Source organism: Genypterus blacodes, unplaced genomic scaffold (assembly GCF_046128005.1).
Source record: "Genypterus blacodes isolate CSIRO-AG114 ecotype Tasmania unplaced genomic scaffold, CSIRO-AGI_Gbla_v1 ptg000002l_1, whole genome shotgun sequence".
Classification (NCBI taxonomy): domain Eukaryota; kingdom Metazoa; phylum Chordata; class Actinopteri; order Ophidiiformes; family Ophidiidae; genus Genypterus; species Genypterus blacodes.
In genome coordinates this window covers 745,137-756,609 of record NW_027466816.1, presented here as the reverse complement: position 1 = coordinate 756,609, position 11,473 = coordinate 745,137, and the positions used below count along the sequence as shown (strand labels likewise).

The 11,473-nt window shown below is 39.7% G+C and overlaps 1 protein-coding gene across 2 annotated transcripts; it reads left to right on the top strand.

Annotated features, from left to right (window-relative positions):
- Positions 1-1,829: 1,829 nt before the first annotated feature.
- cd99 (CD99 molecule) lies at positions 1,830-11,461 on the top strand. Of its 2 annotated transcripts, XM_076142693.1 has the most exons (13): positions 1,837-2,115; positions 3,751-3,783; positions 4,011-4,055; positions 4,319-4,357; positions 4,893-4,937; positions 5,032-5,061; positions 5,172-5,225; positions 5,581-5,661; positions 6,037-6,069; positions 6,660-6,683; positions 9,499-9,615; positions 9,723-9,773; positions 10,069-11,461. In XM_076142693.1, the coding sequence occupies exons 1-13, from the start codon at positions 2,052-2,054 to the stop codon at positions 10,095-10,097; spliced, it is 645 nt and encodes a 214-aa protein (XP_075998808.1). In that variant the 5' UTR covers positions 1,837-2,051; the 3' UTR covers positions 10,098-11,461. The 2 variants fall into 2 exon arrangements, with proteins under 2 accessions (XP_075998890.1, XP_075998808.1); XM_076142775.1 differs by lacking the exons at positions 9,723-9,773; positions 10,069-11,461 and having other exon boundaries at positions 1,830-2,115; positions 7,055-9,575.
- Positions 11,462-11,473: the final 12 nt, after the last annotated feature.

Genomic DNA, 11,473 nt, shown 5'->3' with positions numbered 1-11,473 from the left:
AATAAACTGAAATGCTGATCTTGGGACCAAAACAGCAAAGACAGAAACTTGAGAATCTACTATTTAACGTTGACAATGATCCCATCTGTTGCTCCACAATGGCAAAAAAACCTGGGTGTAACATTTAATGAGGACCTAACTTTCAGCAGCCATATTAATAACGTTACAAAGGTTGCTTATTTACATATCCATAATATAGCCAGAATCAGACCGTTTCTCAGCAAAGCCGATGCTGAAACGGTAATTCATGCGTTTGTCACCTCCAGACTGGATTACTGTAATGTTCTCTTCTCTGGTTTGAACTCCTCTGCCCTTAAGAAACTGCAGCTTGTTCAAAACACTGCAGCAAGACTATTAACAAAAACCTGTAGATTTGACCATATTACACCGGTCCTGGCGTCCCTACACTGGCTTCCTTTCAGTGCCAGGGCCAATTTCAAGGTTTTACTTCCTACTTATAAGATACTACATGGCCTAGCTCCTGTGTATCTTTCTAACCTTATGTCCAATTACATTCATTAAGAGCTCAGCTGGCAGGCCTGCTTGTCATTCCGAAGGTCAAGACGAACACCTTTGGATAAAGAGCATTTTCGTACCACGCTCCTTTGCTCTGGAACGCACTTCCTGCACCTGCTAAAGAGGCAGGTTCTCTCGAAGAATGTTTCAATGACAGACGGCTGCCCCCCCCTCCCCATCCCATCTTCCATGGCATCCCATCTTCCTCCCCTCTAACCTCCCACCGTCTGCTCCACAAAGCTGCCTCCCCCCTTGCAACATCCTCAACTATCTGCATGAACCGCTGCCCCAGGAGAAAGACTCTATATACACATTTTTACTGTGCTTTACCTTTCACGTCATCTCTCTCTCTCCCTCTCCCTGTCTCTCTCTTCCTCGTCCCTGTCCTGCATGCTATTTCCCAGTCCATCACTTTTATGGGTTTTGCCCTGTATGCCCTCTGTACCTCTGTAATCCCACTGGAAGTTCCCATTGCACACCCAGCCATTCGTGGAGAGGGAATCTGTTGTGGAATTGCCTCTCCCGAGGTTTCTTCCTTTTCCCCCTAATCCTTTTGGGTTTTCTCAGGAGTTTTTCCTCGTCTTCCTTGAGAGCTTTGGTCTGGGTCGGGAATTTTCCTGATTTTGTGGGTCTGTAAAGCCCTTTGAGACATTTCTTTTTTGTGATATTGGGCTAAATAAATAAACTTGACTTGACTTGACTACAAATGGTACTCGAGAACATGACCTTTGCGTCACATTTGGAAAATCAAGACAAACCATCAAAAATCCGTACGCATAACCTCGGTAGTTCTGTAAAACATCTGGATAGGCCTCATCACAATTACTCTGTCTGGAATTCATTCCACGTGAATATACAGATCGGTTGTGGGAAGCCATTTTGCTTTGACGTAATTTGGGGCAGCCAATCAGCGAGGAGGGATAGTCAGTAAGCAACGCGAGCCGCTTGTCACGCACATTTCCTCTCTACAACATTCTATGAAGTGCACTTAGTGAATTATAACTCAAGAAATGAAATATGAAAATCAACACTTTATGACAATACAACATATCACTATTATACAGTCAAAATAGCAAATCACGAACACACCCACGAGGGTTTACGGCGTTTCGAGACTTTATTAGTAACTTTACTGACCCAGTTTAAAAGTTATCTGAACTGGGTTGTGTTTTGATGGACGCATCGTTTGCCACATCGAAGAGAACCTGTATTGCATGTAACATGATAAATAAACTATCTTAATTATAATAATAATAATAATAATAAAGGGGACAGAACGCAGGGCCTCGTGCCACACCCAGTCTGTTCTCCCAAAGGCAAAGTTGACTCATGAAGTGTAACCGGACACCAAGAGAGTTGAACTCCTGCCTGCACAGGAGAGAGACTGAGAGAGCGACAGATCCACAAATAACCAGCAGAACACACACGAACAGGCAGCAAAGGTTACAATACTTGAATATTTATTGTTTCTGGAATATAGCCATTATTTATTCTGTCCGAATCAGCCTCATTCGGAGTGGAAAGTTTGAGTCATCATGAAGTTTTATTTGAGGATCGTTTTGCTGTTGTTGCTTCTTACTGGAACATTAACACAAGATGGTAAGTTCACTATTTTTAAACGTGACATTTCTTACACGATTTACAGGTTTTGTGATGCTTATTTCAGTTTTGACGTGTTTTAGTGCGAAGTCAAACTAGTTCGATGTCGATAGGGTTCAATTATCTAAAGAGGCTCTGGCTTCTTACAAGTTTAGTGTAATTGCAATGTTTTTCCACCCTTTTCTCTTGAAACCAGTAAACATCTCCGTGGTCATTTGTAAACTCACCACCTATCAATGAGTCCGTTCTTATTTTCCTGCGTGTGTGCCACATGCCTGAGGAGCTTTAGCAGACAAAGATTCAGACAACACCCCTCTGATGTTGCGCCTATGTGCCGTCCATAACGTTCAAGTTACTATTTTGGGAGTAGACATGAATATAAATGTCTTTGCCTTTAATAAACATCAAATATCATCCTCAATTATTAAGATGCATGTATTATTAAGATGACCACAACTCTGCTATGTGTGCATTCATGCATCCTTGTGCCGATACAAAGATGAATCAAAGGCAGTTTGTAAAGATGGTAGATTGAAGAAACATTAGACATCTCAACACATGATACTGTATGTAAGGGAGTGACATGTAATAATCATCAGTATTATGCGTGTGTTTTTCTGTAAATGGGCTTAGACATATTGTCCTTTATTGCAACAGCAAAGTAAAAAAGAAAACTTAATTATCTATGAGATTATTGTCATTATCTAACAAAGTAAGGTATACAATCTACTAACATAACAAAGTACAATACTAGAACTTTTTATTTTCTCTTGTGAAGCAGTTTAGCAAGGGACTCATTGGTGTGTCAGTGAGGTAGCCATAGCAACCTTCAAATGTACAGTATATTTCCATTTTTTCTGCAGTGGATAAGTCACATGCATAAATAGATCAGAGTTTTGAGCAGGCCTCTGTTTGGCACTCAAGTCCCAAGTCAGGCCAAGACAAGTCCAGCTCTAGTGATAAGTCCTAACATTTGAGTTTCAAATCGTAAATGATTGATCTTTGCACTAATTTATCCACTCTTGAGTTTGATGAATGATTCTGCAAAATGGTGAACTGTGACAGAATCCTCACTCTGCTGTCTTTGATGTTAGCTAAGTGACAACAAACCCATAATGGGAATATTTAAGAGAACCCTAGAACCTCTATTCCGGCTCGCCAACCTAGTCCTACCAGGGCCCAGCAGGTTTTCTATCCTGCATTTAAATTAATTGCTTACACCTGGTATCCCAAGTACCCTGAGAGCACACATGAGAACTTGGGATACAAGGTACACGCAATTAATGTAATGAAAGGATAGAAAACCCACTGGATAGAGGCCCTGGGTCGACTATACAGATGCAGACGGTATAGATTAGCCTTTATGTTGCAGAGTATATCAAATGAAAAGGATCAAGTCCAGGCATAGTTACTCATCAGTGGTATCAAAGCCAAGTGGAGTTGCAAGGCTTTTGGGATTATATCAAATGAAGATCAGTCTCAAGTGAGGAAATGTTGCCTTAACTTCAAGTCGAGTCCAAGTCACGCAACTTGAGCCTACAGTCCTGGGATTAATGTAATGAGTCAGCAGTTTGTTGTCATCTTGAGTTTACCAGTGTGAAGGTTTGGTTGATCTGTAATGTTATTCTCTCACAGGATTTGACCTGTTTGATGCCCTCGATGACAAAGGTGGGTCCCGTCTTTAAAGTTACAGTTTTTCATTTTCTAGTGATGGTCTCAAACCTTCTATTTTATAATGTTTATAAAATCATCTCTATACAACATTTGAATGGTGCAGGCCTACACTTGAATCTGGTTGAATCTTTAAGGAGAATATAAAGGGACACTGTGTTAAAGGGTTTAACCACAATATTTACTGTCAGTTACTAACACGCCTTCTTCCGTTTGTCCTCTAGAGCCGACACCTGCTCCAAAGCCCACAGAAAAACCCAAAGCTAATGGTTTGTATGGTTTAAATGGATGAGGATCCATATTTCCAAATGTACATGTCCATTACATTAAGATATTTGAGTTTGTCTCAAATGTCTGTTCACTTCTGTCAGCACCCTGTTGGACTTAATTTCTTCATATTACAACCATGAAAACCTGTTACCACTGATTGATAAATTACAATACATCAGTTTGAAACACGAGGTATCTGTTTGTGATGCTTATGATGTAAGTCCAATGCTGTTGCTTAGATGCTGTTGTGTGTGTTTCTTAGATGACTTTGGTTTGGATCTATCGGAAGCTCTCGGCCCAGGTAAAGTTGTGATTGATGCTCCTCAAAAATGCTCTCTCATATCACATGTCCAAGTACATTACATTTCACTACTTATTTTTTAACCCCAATGTCTTATAAGAAATGAATAAACCATATTAAGGGAAACTCACCATAGGCCACTGTCTAAATATTTTATCCATCTGGTAAAAATGTAAAAACAATTGTCTTGCGTTTGTCGTCAGCTCTACTGCTGATGATAAACAAAGTGCTCCATGCCTGTGTAAACATCTGTCAAGACCAACCCTACATTGCTAATTCCTTCAAATAATTAATAATAAAGAGTTCCATTTTGAATTTTTCAATTGTCAACGTCAAATTGCATTAAACACAGGCCAATAAAACCCCCACTAATAATCGTAATAGTAAAGGTTGCTTAATATATTTCACTTCAGAAATACAGTCATGGGAATTTGGCTGGTAGTTATGGAAAAATCATTGAAACATTTTGGGATTTATTGGCAAATAAATGAAGAAACCCTGCAATACTGACAAAACTTGATATTTCCCCTTTCAGACGTAGTGCCTGAAAAACCCAAGAAACCAGCTGCTGGAGGTGACGGTAGGTTGGAATGTTATTCTCAGTGAATCCAGTTATGTTCTTATGAATGAATGTAATCATGTGAGGAACAGTAACTGATAATCTTCTTCCATAGACCTCAATCTCTTTGATGCTCTTGGCCCAGGTAACATTGTCAAGTGACTGATGCTCTCAACAAATGTTACACTCATCATTAATATGATATGCAACTATATTTACCTTCCTATTTATGCTCCTTGATTCTATCTCCTGTAGATACCAATCCTAAACCCGATACACCTGTAGTGAACCCACCGAAGAGTGGAGGAGGTGAGTGATGATGCCACTTTTGCTCTCTCGCTGTGTTAAACAAGAACAAATACATACATCAAACAGAGGAGAACCAGGAAGAATTGGAACCTCTAGATGGAACTTTGGCGCCCAAACAAATTAATGGAGATATAGGCCAGTTTACACAATGTGGTTTTGATCGGTTATGTCAGACTAGGAGAGACCTGTTTGAGGATGACGTCTCAATCCAGCTGTGGACCTGATCCACACTATTCCCGAACCAACCTTAGGGTTGAGTCACACAAACTAGATATCTGACACAAAAGTTACAAAATGTACGTGCGGCTTTATGAGTTGATGGTTAATCAAGTTCTGTGCGGTTCATCTTTCAAAGGTGGTGGAACATTTGGTGACTCAGATTTGGTGGACGTTAGTGGAGGAAACTACAGCCCAGACGGCGGCCATTCCGAAGGAGGTAAAACATCAGTAACTCAGTGTGTGCTCAGCATGGATACCAACTTTATGAGATCTCTAGTATTGGCAATAAAAAAATACTATATACTGTATAAATTCTTCTTGAATTACAGTTTCCGCTGTTTATTTTCAAATGAGTCAGTACGATGTCAGTCTCCCTTCACTCTGTAGACTGAACATGGAAACAATCACTTGTTCTGTTACTAAGACAGCCAAAGCTTCCCAGTATAATCATAGCCACATGTTTTTTTTTACATGGATATGAACTACAGTAACATGAACGGTTTAACAGTCATGAAAGCAGAATCATAATAGAACGAGTCAAATCTGCCTCAAGTTTCTCATTTGTCCTTTCTCTATTTTGTGTTCAATCCAGGCGGTGCTGAGGACTCAGGACACAATACATATGGTTTACTTACTTACTTACTACCTTTCACCAATTTCACACCAGACCATAACAGAAGTCACTGCAAATAAATACAATGCTGCTGTTTTGGATTGATCGATAAGCATCTGGATAGAGCTTTACCTCTAATTGAAATAGATCTGAAAGCCTGTTGAAGCTCTCTGGGATCAACAGTATTTACTGCAATCTGACTAAGGCCTACAGCTTGTTTGGCCAGCTAATGCTAATGCTAATGCTAATGCCACTCCTTGCCCTTGTTTGTTGTGTTGCAGCTGCGTGAGCCACAAGCTGCAGTCATCACCTGAGCGTGTGTTTGCTGCACAGGCTTTGTTATTCAGTGCCATAGCTCTTAAGTACACATTATGAACACGCACACGCTAATACAATCCTCATATACTATGTGAATGTTTTGTCCATGCTAAAATCACTTCACTAGGTGTGGCAAGGAACTCAACCACATTCCTCTTATAACCCATCCCGAGAACATCTATATGCCCTTTTGAGTACTGCTATAATAAGATAATCTGTCATCAAATATGGGATGTTGTTTTTCGTCTATCTTCTTAACTCACTGTGTTTTGTCTTCCTCACAGGTGGTGGGGAGAATCAGCCTGAAGGTAAATACAACTTTAAAATGAAACAGTCCACCTTTACGTCTCCTTATAGAGATGACACTCTTGAGGGTTCCACAAGTAATTTCCTGTTTCCTCTCTAAGAGGAAGTAGTGCTTTTGTTTGTGTTGCATTGCGTTTTGATTTGTTCCACCACAATGATTTGGTGTTGTGGTTGTGCATGGGAGGCTCTGCTGGCAGTAAAACTGGGGTGGACGGTGCGAAGTCAGTGTGCTATATTCCTCTATTGAAGCTGAATGATGAAGCTTGAGTTCTCTTGGTGCTTCTGAAGTTGTGTGCTGGTTGTATATAGGGTGTTAGGTTGAGGTGGTCTGGTTCTGTTTGGCTAAAATCCTGCTACGATTGTGTCGTTGCAGATCCAGACCTTCCGTTGGGCCAATTCCTGAAGATGCTAAATGCTAACATGCCAGAGGAGTTCTTTATGTGGTTCTCCAGTGTAAAGAAAGCGTTGATGCCCCTGTTAGAGAGGGCCATGGATCTGCTGAATGCTGTCCCATGATCCTCAGCGTGTCTGTTCATGTTCTGATTGGTTCACAAGTGTGATGTTGCACTCTGACCACTATGGTTTACAAATGTTTACTTCTGCCGCACTGGTTTGGACCAACTGAAAACATTCTTACTGATGTTTGTGAGGGAAAACAAAGCAAAGATATTTTAATTTTTTTGCACCTGCTTCCTGTGTCATCTCAGGAAACCCCACAGTGACGGTTGCTAGGAGACATTTTTCATGTGACTCAAGCTAGCTGGCAGTGACTCACTGCCAACTAGCTCGTTTTTAGTCTTGTTTACTTTCAGTTGAGGAATTGCTTTGTGTCGTCATGGTGACAAACATCTGTTTTCGCTTCACATCCTATCTGTCAAAACCACAATACTTTTTGATAACTTTCTTTGTCTTGTGAGTGTGTGTATGTGCTCTCAACAAGTACAACCTGATTAAGTAGACTTGAAGTGTTATTTATTTTCTGTCAGGCAGTAAAAGGGCTTATGTATCATATCACGTATGAGGACTCCGTTTTATCCAAAACTCTTCCCCTCATATTCTATTTGGTGTATCATAGCTAGTTAATGCAAAAAGGATGTAATAGTGTTTGTTTTGGATGGAATTATGAATGATTAACGATCTCCAGGTTTTCGATGCTCATGAAAATTCTGGAAAAGGTGTGAAATATCCCAAGAGGTTTGGAACGTCACCCGAAATAAATGTAGAAGTTGTAGGTGGAGTAGAAGTTTAAGGTGTGGTTAGGTTAGAGGCGGGGTTTAAATTAAAGGTGCGTGAAATGTGTCCACGCCTCTGCTTTTGTGGGTGATTTGTGCTTAAAATGTTGCCTGAGTTTATCTTGTGTCTGTCCTGCATTTGTGAGGCTGCTGTTATTTGTATTCTGTTGCTAGACAAGTGGAAAGGTCAAAGTTCAGTGCACCGTCTGCTTTGATATAAGAGTGCATTATGTATAACATCACTATGTACATACTCAGCATTTTCCAGCAGTAGTCATTCTGTTGTTTTCCTTCAGGCCAACTCCCTGTTTGTACTCCACACCCTCTCTCTCTCTCACACACACACACACACACACTCACACACACACACACAGACACACACACACCTCCCACTCTGACTCATGTGGGATTTCAGTTGCAGTCCCACTTCATACCAGTGCAGAGAACAGACCGGTTTAATCATGTCTCATTAAGGGTGGGTCCCTCCCGGTGGGTCCCTCCCTGCTCACGCTGCAGCTCAGCTCCTGCTCTCTGCATCTGTGGGGCTCATGCACTTCTCCCTTTATCACATTACAAATTTTATCAATATTATAAAAACTGTAAATAAAACATTGCAGTATGTTTGAGCTTAAGCGTGTTTTTGGGGACTAATTTATAAGTGCAACTTGGTTTGAGTCTCATGAACTGGTTTTGACTGCCACCTTGTGGAATTACATTAACACAATTTACAGTTTTGAAACCAGATGTGATTCATTTGACTTTCACTTTGACTGCTGCATTTCATTCATTCAATCAATCAATCAATCAATCAATCAATAGAAACATGGGATTGAAAACAAGATTTTGAAAAGACCAACGCATGCACACATAAAAGTCAGGGGGAAAAGGTTAAATATAAATGAGTCAGGGCAGTCAGAGCATTAAATAAGTAAGTAAATAAATTAAAGAACTTGTGTAAAACATAAATAGATGAATTAAATAAATACCTGAAGGAGAGTTAAACAGTTTAGCAAATCAAATTATACTTGACCTTTGATTTTTACTTTTACTTTGATATTTTGCACTTAATATTTCTGACATCTCTCAGATGTTCTTAAGTCACACTCACACACGACAAAACCAATCTGCACATAGTCCCAGTGTCCCCGTTTGGACACATCCGGCTCAGCAGCGTTGCTAACGTTGATGGTGATCTGTTGAAAAGTCTCATCTTGAGTACCGCCAATAGAAGGGACACAGTTGGTGAGACGACACACAGAGACAAGACAAGTGTGAGAGCTGCTGAGAAATGCAACGGAATCACTCACATCACACCCTGTGATACATTTCATGCCAGCCCATAAATATTTAGTGTTACTTTTCACCATCTGATCATTAATATACTTCTCTGTAATGTAACAACTAAACCTCTGGAGCACATCCTGTTGTTCTGATGAAGTTATTTCTGTCCAATTTGTCTAAAACCCTACAAATGATGCAAATCCTTTCATTACATTGACTTTTGTCTCACTGTTGATTTTTAACTACTTTAACATGTCGGTCCATATAATGTACATTAATACATTTTTGCTTTATTGTTTTCCAGAAGCCGGCTCTGGAAAGGTGGCAGGAATTGTCAGTGCTGTGGCAGTGGCACTGCTGGGTGCAGCTTCCAGTTTCATTGCCTACCAGAAGAAGAAACTCTGCTTCAAGCTGCAGGGAGGTCAGTACACTTCAGTCTGTATTACGATGGGATTCCTGCTGTCCTCACAAATGTACAAAGAACATCAAGGATGAGGGGTGCTCATCACAAAGCTGTTGTTTATGCAGGTGCAGACCCAGAGAGCGGCAAAGGCCAGCATGGCCAGTCAGATCCTCAGGGTACGTACTATGTTTGAGATTATACAGAAAATAATGTATGAAATATTTAAAAGTAGCTTGTGTTGATAAGAAATCGCTATAGATTATAATGTTCTAATGCTGCATTGACAGACACTAACACATCCATCCATGCATACATGATGCATACATCTTAATGCTCATATAAATATACTAGTTCAAGTATCAGGTACTAAACTGGATTTGGGATTATTGAGGTTTTGTTATTCATTCATTCATTCATTCATTCATTCATTGTAACTTGTTGGATAAATTAATTACTTCTCTCTAATTTTAGTTTTCAGTGAACTGCTCCGGTCTTCCTAGATGTGATTTCCATGTGCACAAGACATTTTCATGACATCACCAACAATCAGAGAATCTCCATGGATATAATGAAACTTGTTAATTGTGAGTCACATATTTTAAATTTTCATTCAGGAATCTGAATGGAGGTGCTGCAATGACAGTGATTTGAACTATTAGTGATTTAGCACAAAGCGTGTTTGTGTTTGTCTTGCATTCTGCACATTAACCCTCAGTTTTTACTAGTTTTACTGAAAAGTTCAGCTTGTAACAGTAAAAATTATTGATGTTACATTTTCTAACGACACACAGGGTCCCACACTTTTTCTTATATTGCTCTTCAAATCATATTTTTAGAATTCGCGTTTACATTTGTACATTTTGTATATTTTGTATCCAATTTGAAAATAAACATTTCTAAATTCTAGAGCTTTTCACAATAAGAGCTACAAAATTGAGTTGTAAGACATAACAGTAAATCAGTCCCTCTAGCTTCCACAGGATCTTATGCAAGTCCAACTAAATGCTGGAATTTTCTATGATGCTGCACAATTTTTCAGTTTACCGCATAATTTGCAAAGATGCGGAGAAAGACTGGCTGCTCCTGAAGCCTAGTCAGTTCATCCAGTCACCTCACTGCGCCCCCCCCCGCCCCCTTACATCGCAAAGTCTGCCTAAAGTTTATGATACGAAAATCATCAGATACCTGGATCCAGAATCCAGCAGAAGGAGTTCCTTTGACCCACAATGTGATGGGCAGCCCATCAAACATGCGCACAGAAGGAAAACCGTAGTGATGTATGTATGTATGTATGTGAGGATTTGTGGTGCAGTTAGTACGTGTCAGTTATATTGCTTGGGCCCATTTTAATCATCAGGTTTAATTTTGTTAGGGTTTTTAAAAATTCATTTATCCTGCAGCAATCTGCTCTCTTCTAGCCATTCTGATCGTTAACATTTCTGCTTTCATTGATGTGGTTTTGCATTCATTATCAGCTGATGTGTTATCTGTGTTGACCTTTGACCTTATATCTGTGGCCTCACACCCACACCCATGTATCATTTGCTTATTGAAGTCATACATAAGATTCCAAGCTCCTGCTTTTAAAACATGATGGGATTAGTTCCTGTTATGACGCTAAAACATAATAATGAGCTGTAAATATGATAGTAAATAAATGAATGTATAGATACTGTGCTAGCTTTTATTTGAGGCTTTACGCTGCAGTTTTGTATTTTCAGTATCTATGAACAACCATGAGCTTAGTTTGAAGTTTTACACTTCAATCATCAAACACACATACCTGAATGTTACTTTTGTGAATGGAGTGAATTTGCTGTGTATTTTTGTGTTTACAATAAAGATGTGTTGTGAGGCTCATCAATTTTGGTCTTTT